At 32.2% G+C, this 14,090-nt stretch overlaps 2 protein-coding genes across 3 annotated transcripts; one reads left to right on the forward strand and one right to left on the reverse strand.

Moving 5' to 3' along the window:
* Positions 1–737: 737 nt before the first annotated feature.
* LOC100818597 (uncharacterized) lies at positions 738–2,292 on the forward strand. Its single transcript, XM_014772342.3, has 2 exons — positions 738–1,533; positions 1,829–2,292. Exons 1-2 carry the CDS (start codon positions 751–753, stop codon positions 1,934–1,936), a joined length of 891 nt encoding a protein of 296 aa, XP_014627828.1. The 5' UTR covers positions 738–750; the 3' UTR covers positions 1,937–2,292.
* A 1,477-nt stretch (positions 2,293–3,769) lies between these two features.
* LOC100811653 (LRR receptor-like serine/threonine-protein kinase ERL1) lies at positions 3,770–11,729 on the reverse strand. Of its 2 annotated transcripts, none has more exons than XM_006606020.4 (27): positions 11,415–11,729; positions 9,793–9,931; positions 9,592–9,663; positions 9,405–9,476; positions 9,235–9,306; positions 9,074–9,145; positions 8,861–8,932; positions 8,398–8,469; positions 8,220–8,291; positions 8,048–8,116; positions 7,831–7,902; positions 7,625–7,696; positions 7,481–7,552; positions 7,330–7,401; positions 7,179–7,250; positions 6,999–7,070; positions 6,827–6,898; positions 6,673–6,744; positions 6,507–6,578; positions 6,338–6,409; positions 6,176–6,247; positions 5,991–6,062; positions 5,837–5,910; positions 5,614–5,745; positions 5,183–5,521; positions 4,604–4,971; positions 3,770–4,358 (listed from the first exon to the last, which is right to left on the reverse strand). In XM_006606020.4, the coding sequence occupies exons 1-27, from the start codon at positions 11,536–11,538 to the stop codon at positions 4,002–4,004; spliced, it is 2,970 nt and encodes a 989-aa protein (XP_006606083.1). In that variant the 5' UTR covers positions 11,539–11,729; the 3' UTR covers positions 3,770–4,001. The 2 variants fall into 2 exon arrangements, with proteins under 2 accessions (XP_006606083.1, XP_006606082.1); XM_006606019.4 differs by having other exon boundaries at positions 5,602–5,745.
* Positions 11,730–14,090: the final 2,361 nt, after the last annotated feature.

Here is a 14,090-nt window from a genome sequence, read left to right on the forward strand (position 1 = left end):
ACATATATTCTTTTATTTTTTATTTATAATTATTTACTTGGTGTATTCATAAATTCAGTTGGATTAAAATCTATTCTTTTGGGTTGATGATTTGACTTGACTTGAAACAAGATTAGTTTAATTTTTAGAAGGAAACTAATTAACTTTGACCAAATGACTATAATTAAGAATTTAAAAGTATTTTTTTAAAATTATACTAGTAATTAATGTTGTTATTGCTAATGCACTTCCATCAAAATTTTTAATATAAAAAATTGGATAAATACTCATTTTTATCTATGAATGTGTGAAAGGGTGACAAATTAGTCTTGAAAGATGAAAATTTTAAATTTAATTCCTGAATGCATAAAAGACGTAACAAATTTATCCTCCCGTTAAATTTGTGATATCATTTTATCATCTAAATCATATTTTTCAAACACCAATTTAATACAAATTATAAAATTTAGACACTAAATTATCATTAAATTATTTGTAGGAATAATTTGTAGAAGTAGGTAACCATTGCCATATAGGCAGTATCAAAACTGACTCATGTACCTGTGGATCCCAAAGTTTGGCCAGAAATGTTCCAAGTCAACTTGCTTCGTAGAAAGAAAGTTGTAGACTATTTGGAATGGAGGGCAGGTATGCCTAATCTCTCAGAAAACAAAATGGTACAGGTAACAGAAGTTGGTACTGAACCACTCCTACTCACAAAGACTACCACTATAAAATGGACATAGTTCAATTGCACCAAAGCAACAAAAAATGAATGAAAGAGGAAAGAAGAAGAAGCATGTTAGGGAACCACCTTCAGTTCCTTTCATATGGGAAGTAAAGCCAGGCATTCCTAAGAAAGATTGGAAGCCAGAGGCAGAGATCCCTATAACCCCACTCAAACTAATTGCCTCAGTTCCCTTTGTTTGGGAAGAAAAGCCAGGAAAACCCCTTCCCAATTTCTCAGTGGACCACCCAGTGCCTTCAAAGCCATTACTTATTCATGTAGCATCTTCTTCAGGATTTTCTGTTGCATGCAACTTTGGCCATGATGACAAAGAGAAAGGAAGCTTAAGCTTAAGCAGCAGTGACAATGAAAGCATAACTACCTTAGACCTTGAAGCATTTAGCTTTGATGAAGATGAGTCTTTTATTAGTTCAGTTCCCTCATTGCTTGCAAATTGTCTTGTACCATCAGCAAAAGTTCCCACTGCCATTCCACTGAGGGAAACCACCCCATCCTCACCAACCTCCTCAGAGACAGACAGTGGCACAAGCAGCTATGCAACAGGCTTATCAAGTCCAATTGGTGCTACTTTCCTTGAGTGTCTATTTCCTTTGTATCCACCTAAGTCTTGCTTCCTTGAAAGTGATGAGAATTTGGAAAAAGTAACTTCAAGTGCACAAGAACTAAGAAAGAAAGAGCTTGATCTTGAAGATTGTGCCGGTGACTCGGTAAGGAGGCCACCAACACTTGGAGAGCTGATTATGATGAGCCGAAGAAGAAGCTGCAGAAGGAAAGCAGTACAAATGAAAAAATGGGATCCACCAAAGGTAATAAGTAATAACAATATAACATCCAATACCCCTTCTTTTTTTTCTTTTGCTTTTACTACCTATATTTGCATGGCTACAAGATTTTAGAACCCTAGCTATAGGAAACTTGGTAATCCTTTTCTTATAAGAACATTTTGGATCATTTTTCAACATGTATAATTACAATAAAATCATGGAATCCATGTGTAGATTCATATGATTCCCGTTCAGGTGAGGATAAATTGTTAAATGCTTACGATATAAGTTATGTGAAACCGAGTTCTACTATTTTTTGCCTCTGAATATTGTGCAGAAAATCACAAGAAAGCAAGCTTTTGGATGCTTCTCCGTTGTAACTGACAACAATATGATTGAAGGGCTGCTAAAGAGAAAGTATTTTCCCAGACTGAAACTGGTATAGACTTGACAGGATCAATGATACAGAAGAGAAGTACCAAAACTGCTCTAGAACTAAATTCCTATCAGGCTATGGATTATAAACCAACCTCTCTTGATTTAGTTTGTCGAGTCTGTTGCAATTTACGGGTTTCATTTGTTAAGAATTTCGAAAGTGGATTGTCAAAGAATATATCTTCATCAATCATTTCCATAAGATAGCTCATACTCCTCATAGCAGAACTTCTACTTACCACTATGTACGTGTACATTGTTCTTCCTTGGACAAGAAAGTATTACTTTTTTCTTCAGTTATTCTCAAATTAATGTTGAAATTTTTCTTTAATATTCTTTACAATTAAGGTTTACATTAAAAGGAAACATAAGTTAGGGAGATGACATTTTAATTTTAATTAGAGAGCAGTGTAAAATCCTAAAAGAATTGTACCTAGATTGTATCCCACAATTTTTTAAAACAGCCCCTGTATATAACAATGAAAAGTAATAACCTTAAATGTTAGTGAAAATAACGGAGCTTCATCTAGAGGTCCAGTACTTTCAAGTTTCAACAACAGTTCTCTTAGTACTTCAATAACTAGAAAAAAATTATAGAAAAATAATGAGTATACACTTTATTTTTTGATGTAAATGGTAGAAAGAAAATACATACAAAATAAAGAAAATAAAGAAAGAAAGAAAGAAAGAAAAAATAACTAATGATGTAATTTATGAAAAAATGAAGAAAAGGTGAAAATATAACATGTTTATTTATTTTTGTATTATAAATTAGAAAATTGAACTGGGAGAATAAAATTCTCACTCTCTTCATACTTTCAATTAGACATTCTTAATATTCTTTTTCTATTATCAAACACACACAATTTCACATTCTTAATATTCTTTTAAAACAAATTTTTCTATAAATTTAAATTTTCTTTTACGTATTGGTATTTATAAAATAAAAGTCATGAGAATAGATATATTTTTATTGAAAGGAAGTAGGAAAAATCATACTTAATTCATGGGGTTAAACAATTTATTTAAAACACATTAACATCAAAATTATTTGAGATTAAATTAAATTTCTTTAATTTATTATTATAATAATGGTTTAATTTTACATCTATTTTTAAATAAAATTCTACATTTGATAAAATTAATGTCTAAGATTAATATTTTTAGGAACATCATTATTCATAGTATTATTTATTATCTTGTCACTAATGTAAATTATTGGAAATTTACTTTTATCGTGATAAATTTAAAATTTCTCATTATGTATCTGTTCTAACCTTTCCGTACATCTTGGCTGCTTTAAATTTCAAAATGCCTAAACCATGAAGTAGTTTTTATCCACTTACTATTTTTTTACTTTGGATGTAGTTTTCAATGGTTTGTGTCATTCATGTCCAATAATTTTATTTGTTCAATTAAGAACTCTACAGCATCAGGGAAGGACACTATTCATTTAACACAGTAGAGTGTAGAATTTTAGTCGACAAATGACACAAGTTTAAATTGAGAAATTTGTAACAAAAACTAGAGTGAGTGAATTTCAAAAATAAAATGTAACCACTTCGTCGCAACTCACAAAGGTAAGCCTTACTAATTTCACAAAAACCAATAAAAGATTGTTCAATTTTGAAATGTTAAAAAACCAGTTCGTTTACGCAAGTATAAATTGCTTTACACTAAATTCACAGCCAAGATAAATAGTTCTTGTCAAACAGATTTTCGAATACAAAAATCAAAATATGATAAACTGCATAAGCCCGCCCTACTGATTTACACTATAACCAATCACTATATCACTAATTGCAAAATCAAAATAAAAACATAACATGCAAAAGAAGCATCGTAAGTGCTCTAAACATTTGACATAATAATGCCTGAAAACAAGTGCTTGTAAGATATACAGTAGAAACGTTCTCTAACAGTAAAGTGTTTTGTATCCCCTATCCATATGCTCCATACTCTATATGTAAAAATAATATAAAGGATATATCTAATCACAAAAAGAAACTAGTTTTTTCACCCATTGAACTTATGTCACTGACATGAACCCTTCAAAGGCACATGGGTAAGAAAGGTCAAGTGCTTTTGGATATAACATCCCCAAAACGAACAAACCATTGAGCATTGGGTAAGATGTTATCCTGCTGAGGTTTTTGTTCTTCCACTTTTCGTTGTTGTCCCTTCTCGATCACGAAATGGGCATAGTCGAACTTCTTTGCAGGAGGGGCAAGGATTTTACTTAGTGGTGAAGGAAGTAGTGATACCAACACCCTGGCTACTTCATGCATAGTAGGCCTCTCAGAAGGGTTCTTTTTCGTGCAAAGCAAAGCAAGCTGGAAAGTCTTCTTAACATGAGCCAGATCAATGCAAGTTATGGAGACCTCTGGATCCACAGTTTCCATTACAGTGTTGCTATCTGCCTTGGACAATATCTGGAAAATCATGCAAAAATGAGTCAAGAAATACACATTGCATCAACAAAGCTAAGAATTGACGTATATTAGCATTTTTCTGTACGTACGTTGACCTAATGAAAACAATATTCACTCTAAAAATATGCATATCCACTATTATATTTTTGTGAACCACTAGAATGCAATAAACAGATTTGATTTCATAATGAAAAGGATAATCTATATGAACCAAAATACAGATTTAATTATAGTAACACGCATACCAATTGATGCAAATTGGACTCATTGTCCACTGCCTTCTTCCCAGTAAGTAGCTCCAGCAGAACTATGCCAAAGCTATATACATCTGATTTTTCATTCAGCCTAGATGTTCGGGCATACTCAGGGTCAATATAGCCTATAGTTCCAAGGACATAAGTCGATGCATGAGTTCTTGTGGTTGAGATACATTTTGCAGTGCCAAAATCAGAAAGATGAGCCTCAAAAGTCTCATCCAGCAGAATGTTTGAAGACTTTATGTCCCTGTGAACTATACGTGGGTTGCAGTCATGATGGAGATATGCAAGTCCTTCTGCTGCTCCAACAGCAATCCTCAGGCGAGTTTCCCAATCAAGTTTTACCTTCAAGGGACCTGTGTCATGAGACAAATACAGCACCAAGATCCACACAGCATTAGAACAACATAAAATTATATATATATATATATATAGAGAGAGAGAGAGAGAGAGAGAGAGACAGAGTAATGTCAAAAAGTACCACATTTAAAGTAACACTTGCTACAAATAATTTCAAAATCATCTACTAATTCAATTAAGAAAATCCTAGCAGTTGAGCAACATTACCATGTAGAAGATCCCACAGTGAGCCATTCGCCATATAGTCATAGAAAAGGAGATTTCCATAGGGAGTAAGAGCATATCCATGCAAGGTGACAAGGTTTCTATGTCTAATGCTCCCAACTGTTTCAAGTTCAGTCTCAAACTCCCTTAAATTATGTGCTTGTTGGTTGTACAGTCGCTTAATTGCAATTGGTCGGGAATTCTTCAAAACACATTTGTATACAGTGCTAGACGCACCATACCCTATGATATATTTCTCATTGAGATTCTCAGTACTTCTCATTATATCATCCAAGGTGTGGATAGCCATATCCATGTGAAGAATAACCAGTTTTGGAGGACCTGAAAAGAAGCAAGCACAACATTACAAAAATAAGAAAACATTTAAGGCAAACAGAACTACTATCACAAGAAAGTGCTACCATTCAACATGCCTTGCCCAGTTCTGCTGGATCCTTTCCTCAATCGCTTCGATTGGCTGGATCTGTAGAACGCTACAATTACCATGGCCAACAATATCATAATTCCAAGCGTGAGGCATACAACAGCAACTCTCGAAAAAATCTCTGGAAAAAAGAAAAAAGGTACAAAAATTGACATCACTATATTCAAACAACTCAGTTGCATAAAGGCTAAAAGTAGGTTACAGAACCACACCTCTTGATTTTGGTACATAAGGGCAACATATTGATCCTAACCAATCTCCACATAGCAAAGAATTTCCAAGGAAGCTGTAAAATGTCTCATGTGTCAGTGTCATTGATACATAGAAGATCAAAAACAATAAAACCACAAGGCTTGTTTGCAATACCTGTCAGCTGAAAACCGTGAGAAGTTCTTCATTGAAGGAATTACTCCGGAAAGGTTATTATAGGACAAATTTCTAAAACATGAAAAGAAAAAAAAAAAAGCACAGAAAACGGTTCAAACAAAGTAACAATGGGAAGAAGGGTAAACACAAGTAAAGGCAACAAGCTGGCTGACAGGCGTACTCACAGTGAGGTAAGACTGAAACAATTAGTCAACTGATCAGGAATCTTCCCATGCAGATCATTGTTGTTCATAATCCTAGCATACAATTCACGTAAAAATAAGTTAATGTTGTTATTGATCAACAACACAATACATTAAGCACAAAATAAATCAAATTGTACATACAGAGACATAAGGTTCTGCAGCTGTCCAATTTCCGGAGGAATGATACCAGAGAGATTATTGAATGACAAATCACTAGAGGCAGAATAAATCACTATGCATTAACAAAATCATGTAGAATACTTAATCAGACATTGAATTTTATCTTTCATAAAAAGTCTATAGAACTTACAGAATCTGAATGCTTCTGAGATTCCCAAATTCAGCAGGCAAGGGACCATCAAGGTGGTTATGACTCAAATTCCTGCATTTATAATGTGCAAATATTATTCAGGTCACCAGTAATAGAAAACTCAATGATAATAAGATAACATGGTTCATTACAATTTCAATCTTACAGGGTCAGGAGATGCTCAAGAAAACCAACAGATGCTGGCACATTCCCTGAAAAATTATTGCTAGATAGATCCCTGAAACAGAGTATAAAACATAATAATTAATACAGCGCACATTGTAATTCATCAGGATTGATGGTTTACTCAATAAACTTACAATGTGTCTAGATTAATGATATGCCCCAACTCAACTGGTATAATCCCCTTGAAGTTGTTTGCAGAGAGGTTTCTAGAGATTAAAAAAATTTTAATATTACTTTAGTAAAAAGGGAAGAAAACGGCCATTAATATTTGTCAACAAATCTATACAACAGTTTGAGATAACATACAAGTATGTCAAACTCTCTAGGCTGCGGAAGCTCAATGGAATGGAACCACTTAACTGATTACCATGCACATTACTGCAAGAGAAATCAAATGAATGAAAAAAAAAATGCTAAGGTATTTGAAAACTACATAACATTTGATACAGTTCAACATGACTAAGGGGCAGCGATCAGAAATCTTACAACTGATTTAAGGCAGTGCAAGAACTTATGTTATGTGGGATAGTTCCATCAAGATGATTATTGGCAAGATTCCTGAAATAGTAAGTGAAACAACTTTACACCACTGACATGGGTAACTGTTATTGAAAGTGTAACTGATTGACAAACTCACAATTCAAAAAGATGTTCTAGCTTCCCAAATTCATTTGGAATATTACCCTCTAGGTGGTTGTCATTCAATTGCCTGGACAAAACATAATCAGTAAATCCATGCTGAAAGAAACATAGGAAAATGAAAATACAAATATTATTCGTCAACTCACAGGTAGCTCAGTTTGGACATATTGCCGAGTTCGGGAGGTATTGAACCTGTAAGCATGTTTCCGTGAAGGTACCTAAACAATTGAAGTTGTCAGACAAAAACCAACAACTAAAAGGAGTTTAAGTCATTACAAAGTTACACTCACAGCTTGCCAGTGAAAGTCAGATTGCCAAGAATTGGGGGAATTGGTCCCACTAACTCATTCTCACTCAAATCCCTACCACAATGTCAAGTTACAATACAATACACATCTCAATAATCAAACTATAAAAAATATATTGAATTATATCACTCGAGCCACTAAATTTATAATATATTCTTCATATTGGCAAAAAGATGAAGTATGCTTACAATATTGCAAGGGCTTGCATTAAACCAATCACTTCTGGAATCTCCCCAGTTAATCTATTTCCTTGAAGTGACCTAGGCAGAAATTGCAGTGATAATTGATCATAAATATACTTATCCTTTCAATATGACATGACCCCCCCACCAGTCCACCATTGTCAAACAAAAGTGATTCACAGTAGTGCCATAATTAAAATAACTTCAGTCAAAGTATACGTACAAAGTAGCAACTTGCAGAAATCCAATATTATATGGAATCTCCCCAGTAATCCGATTATATGATATGTCCCTGAAATTCAATGAAACAAGAAAGTGACAATGAGGACAAAATTATTGGAAATCAAATCAAATATTTAACATACCAAATACCAAATACCAAATACACAACATACAAGATTTCAAAACTTGTGCAGTTCCCAATGCTGTCAGGTACGGTACCAGTCAAATTATTGCCTCTCACATCACTGAAAAATCAAGGAAAACAAAAGAAAAAACAAAGGTCAAAACTGACGTAAGGACACAAGAAGGAAACGAAGAGAAACCGCATTGTGCTTGAGTTGGGATACTCACAAATACCACAAATTAGTTAATTGGCAGATATCAGGGGACAAAGTACCACTCAACATGTTCCCACGCAACCCACTGGATCAATGAACAATGACAACAAAAATCCCTTAAAGAATAATACAATAATAATGAATAATCATCTAAATGTAAATGTAAGGTGGGTTAACAAAGTTTAGTCCCTAAAATTTTTAGATATTCCATTTTTAGGTCCTAAACTTTGTTTGACTGGTTAATGTCCCTCAATTTTTTTCCCATTAAAGTTTATAGTCCCTAAACTTTTGAAAAATTCAATTTTTAGTCCTTAAAATCTCATTAAATAAATAAAAATAAAGGATTCAAATTTTTGTTCAAGAACTAAAAAAATGAAACTAATAAAAGTTTAAGGACTTGACCAGTCAAACAAAAATTTGTGGACTAAAAACTTAGTCAACCCCTGTAAAGTTCACAATGAAAAGATTAAACCCACAGGTACTGCAAGACTTCATTCCAATAGAGTATTCTTGGTATCTCTCCAGTGAGCCTATTTCGAGCAAGATCACTATAAACATGACCGAGCATTAATTAGAACTTATTTAGACGCAGCTAGCTAAAGCAATGAGGCATCAAAAATCCTCTTTCATATAAAAAAGCTACAACTTACAACAATCACCACACACTTTAAAAGAAGATAAGAACTTACAGAGTCTTTAGGTTTGGAATTTGGGTTAAAGTTGAAGGGATAGGACCAGTCAATTGGTTGCTCTTTAAATTTCTGCATTCACCCGTTCAACTTAAAACTCATCCGATTAAAATTTAAAAAAGCAAAACACATTGAATGCTATATATTGTTTTCAAACTTACAAGAACTCGAGTTGCTTCAGCTTTGACAAGGAGAAAGGTATATCACCGTAAAGCTGATTATCGGACAAATCCCTTCAATTCCACAAAAAAAGAACGTGATAAGCACTTATGTCATTGAAACAACCCTTAAAAAAAACAAGTTATAAATAAGAATAAGGCCAGAGTCTTACAGATGAACGAGTGCTGCACAGTTTCCAATTTCATCTGGGATTTGCCCGGTTAGTTTACTCCCTTGCAAGTCTCTGAATGCCAAAAAAATGCAGATTCTTAAGGTAAAATCAAAGTGTAAAACTAAAAGAGATATGTGGATTAAACAGAATGTTAAACGTTCAACTCTATGAAACCAAACAAACATACATGGATTGCAGGTTTCCCAAGTCACCAATGGCTGGTGATATCTCTCCACCAAGGTTCAAGCTGGAGAGGTTCCTGCACAAACAAAACAAATCACTTTAACTCAACAAAAACAGTTAATTAACACAATAAAAAAGAACTCAATGAAAGATATTAAGATAAAGTAACGCAAATATTCTCCAAGGGATAATAAAATAAACTCACAGAGAAACCACAGTAAGGCTGACATTGTCACAGAAAACTCCACGCCAAGAACAAAAGTCGTCATTATGCGCGTCATCCCAGTCAAGGAGAGTGTCTGCCATATTGCCGAACGAAGCCTTCATCGCCATTAGTGCTTGTCCTGTGCATTTTGAAGTTCAAGACCATTCAACACTCATGCACTTTCAAAACTCAGTAACCCGTACGAATTTATCAATTATCAATATCAATAGATACAATACCATATTATTATTCTATAATGTTCCACTGTCTATGGTTAGTATTTTTTTTTGTTTTAACCCAAGCTCATCCTTAATGTTAATACATTAATCACTGTATCCAATTACTTAGTTTATATGTGCTTAGTATTCATACCCGCATACCATGCTACCAAAAAAAATAGTTGCCAAGACAAATTGAAATAAAGAAATGTTTAGAAAAAATTTAGCAATTATTAATTTATTAAACTACGGAAATAGTCATAAACAAACCCCACAAATGTGGCCAAAACATTTTGGGAAAATTAACGCAAAATTAAAGATTGCAAGTGCAATCCATCTCCTTCCAGCATAAAGAAAAGTACCGAGTTTGAAATATATACCAAATTCATACTCATTTAAATGGATAAACTCAAGTTTGAGTGTGCCAGTAAAAGAAGTCAGTTTTCCATGTGAGCTGGTTTTAATGAAGTATAATAAAATAATATTAAAATTATCATAAAATAAAAAAACACTGTATTATACTACAATGTTCAAATGCAGAAAGGTAACCAAAACTAAAGAAAAATAAATACAATATGGAAATACCCTGAAACTGAAGAACAACAGTCAAAGTGTCAGGCCCAAAGCGAACAATTCAACACACAGTTTAAAATATTGCCTAAAACTGTAGCAACACTAAACTCATAAATAATGTATTACCTAAATAATCAAAATGATTAATTAAAAGTTAAGATTTCCATATTATGCATCTTTACTGTTGCACGGATCACATAAAAAACCATACTTACACAAAACTGGCCAACAACAAAAAATGAGCATCTTTTAAAGTTTCGAATCTCTTCAAATGGTGTTTTGCTTAAGCCTTGCATGGCATGAAATGAAGTATCCACCGGTAAAGGTAAATAGAGCAAAAAGGTATATGAAAAGGCGTTACCATACCGAATTCAGATTCATTCATGACTCATCATAATAACACAGTAAGTTCAATTATGTATAAAAATCTAAAAGCACGTGAATTCTTTTTTGGAAGGGAAAAAACCCCTTTTTTTTTCCGGGCCCAACCCCCCCCCCCCCCCCCTCAAAAAACAACAACAGTGTAACACTAAATCCAACGTCGTAAACATCTGAGCCGCCGACAAAAACACCTGAGAATCGAATGACCCAACGGCGAACAAGAGAAAACTAAAACAACATTTGTCTTTGTCGTGGTGAAGAAAAAACGACATTCCAATGGAACTTTTTCAAACAAAAACAACGCTACTAGGAAATAGAACCACACTACCCACGAAACAAAAGACGAGAGAAAAGATGCAAGACAAAATTCGGATGGGTGGACAGAACGAAGAAAACGAAAAGAACCAAAGGGGTGAGTCAAAATGACAATGCAGGCAAAAAAAAAAAAACCTTCTTCACTGAAGGGGGAAGCAAGTGGAGAGAGAAGCAAAAGCACGAGCAGTAAAGGAGACATGAGAAGCTTCCAGTTGCGACGGCCAACATAGAACAAGAGCAGGAAGGCATTGTCTTCCATTGTTGTTACCAACCACTACACGTAGTGGAAGAGAGCAACAAGTATGAGAAAAATGCAGTGGTTATTAGTTAGAATGACAAAGGTTGTTTGTTGGTATTGCTCGGTAGAGAGAGTGCAGGCATTTGGCATGAACTGTAAAAGGCAGAGTGTTATGAAGAGAGAGAGAGAATGGGAAACGGCGTGAAGCGACGTTAGGATAGCTATGTGAGACTGTGACTGTAATATAAGGGTGGTAGCCGCCGTCATTCGTACTCGCCGTTTCCCAGCGTATTTGACAGCTATCGCTTTCCCATTTACTTACGCGCCTCTCCTCGCGTGCATTTAAACCTCTTTGTCTTTTCTCACTCTCATCCACGGCTGTCGGCTATTAACCAAAGACACGCGCGTCAGGAGACATGGACAGCGCGCTCGTACCATTTTGTATCATGGAGCGTGCCAGATAAGGCACCAAGATTAGAAAGTAAAACAATTAAGATTAAATAATTATTTTCAACCTTCATTTTATTTATTTTGTTTCAAATAATTTTTATCTTTTTAAAACAAATATTTTAATCCTTTATTTTATTTAAAACATTCCACATAGTATTTTAATATTTTTAATTTATCCTTCAATAACTATTTTGAATACATTTAAACAATTGAATGAGTATTTTGAACTTTTTAAATAAAATTAAAAATTAAAGTTAATTTTTTAAAAGATAAAAAATTATTTTTAATAAAATGAATAACATAAAAAAATAAAAATAAACTTTTCAAAAGATAAATCACTAATTAGAAAAAAAAATCAATGAACAAAATGTTTGTATTTGTATGTGAAATAAAAATAATTACTTTTATATTCCATTTAATCAATAGAAAAAGTTTTTAGGTTTTTTACTGTATAAGTAGAAAAATGATGAAATCACACTTTTTTTTTAATAATAGGAAGGAAGAAAAATAGAAAAATTAATAAAATAAGAGAGACAGAGTAATAAATAGAATACAATATTGAGTGTGAAAAAAATGAAAATAACAAGAGGAAAAAAAAGTTATATAAAAGTTAAAGAAAAATTACACACTTATATTTAATTTCATGACATTTGATTGTTTTCAAAGATATGTTTACACACTTATATTCTTATATTTTATTGGTTAAGTGTAACTTTTAGTCCATTATGTTTTAGTATTTTTTTATTTTTGTACGTTAAGTTTTAAAAATTTTATTTTGATATTTTATATTTTCAAATTTTTCATATTAATACATTAAATTTTCAAAGTTTCAATTGGTGATTTATGTTTTTATAAATTTTATTTTGATCTTTTATATTTTTGAAATTTTCATTTTGATAATTTCTTTTAATTTTCGTTAATAAATATTAGCAAAGAAAAATATCCAAAATCATCATTGTGTCATCAAGTAAAGCTTTCCATAATTGCTAAGTCCTAATGTTTTTTTTTTTATCTATGTCGCTGTTGGATTATGATGCATCTATGGGATGATGTGATGGTGTTGTTTGATAGATAAATGTTTGAGATTTTATTTATTTATTGATGATGGTTGTAATGTTATAGAGATTGTAAATATGAGTGAACGGTAATTTTATTGATGTTATAATGGTTATCAAATTTGCATAAGAAGATGACAAAACTTAAGGAAATAGGTGAAGAAATGTAATTTAAAAACATGATGATTTTTAATTGTTATTATTTTTAATTAATTATTTTAAAATTTAAAGTTAACGACATATTAAAATGATTGAAATAAAACTTTTAAAAACATAAAAGATAAAAAAAATCAAAAATATAAAAGAGTAAAATATTTTTTAAAAACTTGATGTACCAAAATAAAATAACATTAAAATATAACGAAACAAAAGTAATATTTACTCTATTTCATTTGAATTAAAGTTTTCATAAAAACAAGAACAAGGTTTATTTCGCAAACTAAGTTTCGAAAATGAAAACTATTCCAAAAATTAAGTCAAAATTTTATAATCTTTTTATCAATTATTAGATAAAATTAATATTAAAACAGCATTTTAAAAATTTGCCGGAACACAATATGATTATTTAAGAAATCAAAAGAACATGTAGGTTCACAAGGACGATTACAAAACTTTAGAAGAAGAAAAATGTATGAAATATCGTATCTTTCTTGAAAAATGAAAATAACGAATGTCTTAAAAAATAAGGCATTACTTTATGTAAGTAAACAAACATTAAAGGTGTAACTCAATTAATCGAATATAATATTTGAGTTATTGTTAATGTTTTATTTTCTCTCTTTGATTTTGATGGATAAAAAAACATTAAGATATTTTTGAGTAAAAAAAAGCATAAAAACATTTTAGGAAAAAAAGAACATTAAGATACTCTTCATGAATCGTGATAAATATATGTAAGATCACCTTCGGAAGGTTTTCTTATTTGGTAGGCAATTTTCGGGCTTTGACATTATTTGAGAAGTTTTATTCCATTGCATAAAATGGAAATAAGAGATAGAAAATGTTATATCAAAAAGCAATGCATGGGGTATCCTTATCATAGAGTGTCTCTTGAATTTGATCTACAAG

The sequence above is a fragment of the Glycine max genome, chromosome 20 (genome assembly GCF_000004515.6).
Source record: "Glycine max cultivar Williams 82 chromosome 20, Glycine_max_v4.0, whole genome shotgun sequence".
Taxonomy (NCBI): Eukaryota; Viridiplantae; Streptophyta; class Magnoliopsida; order Fabales; family Fabaceae; genus Glycine; species Glycine max.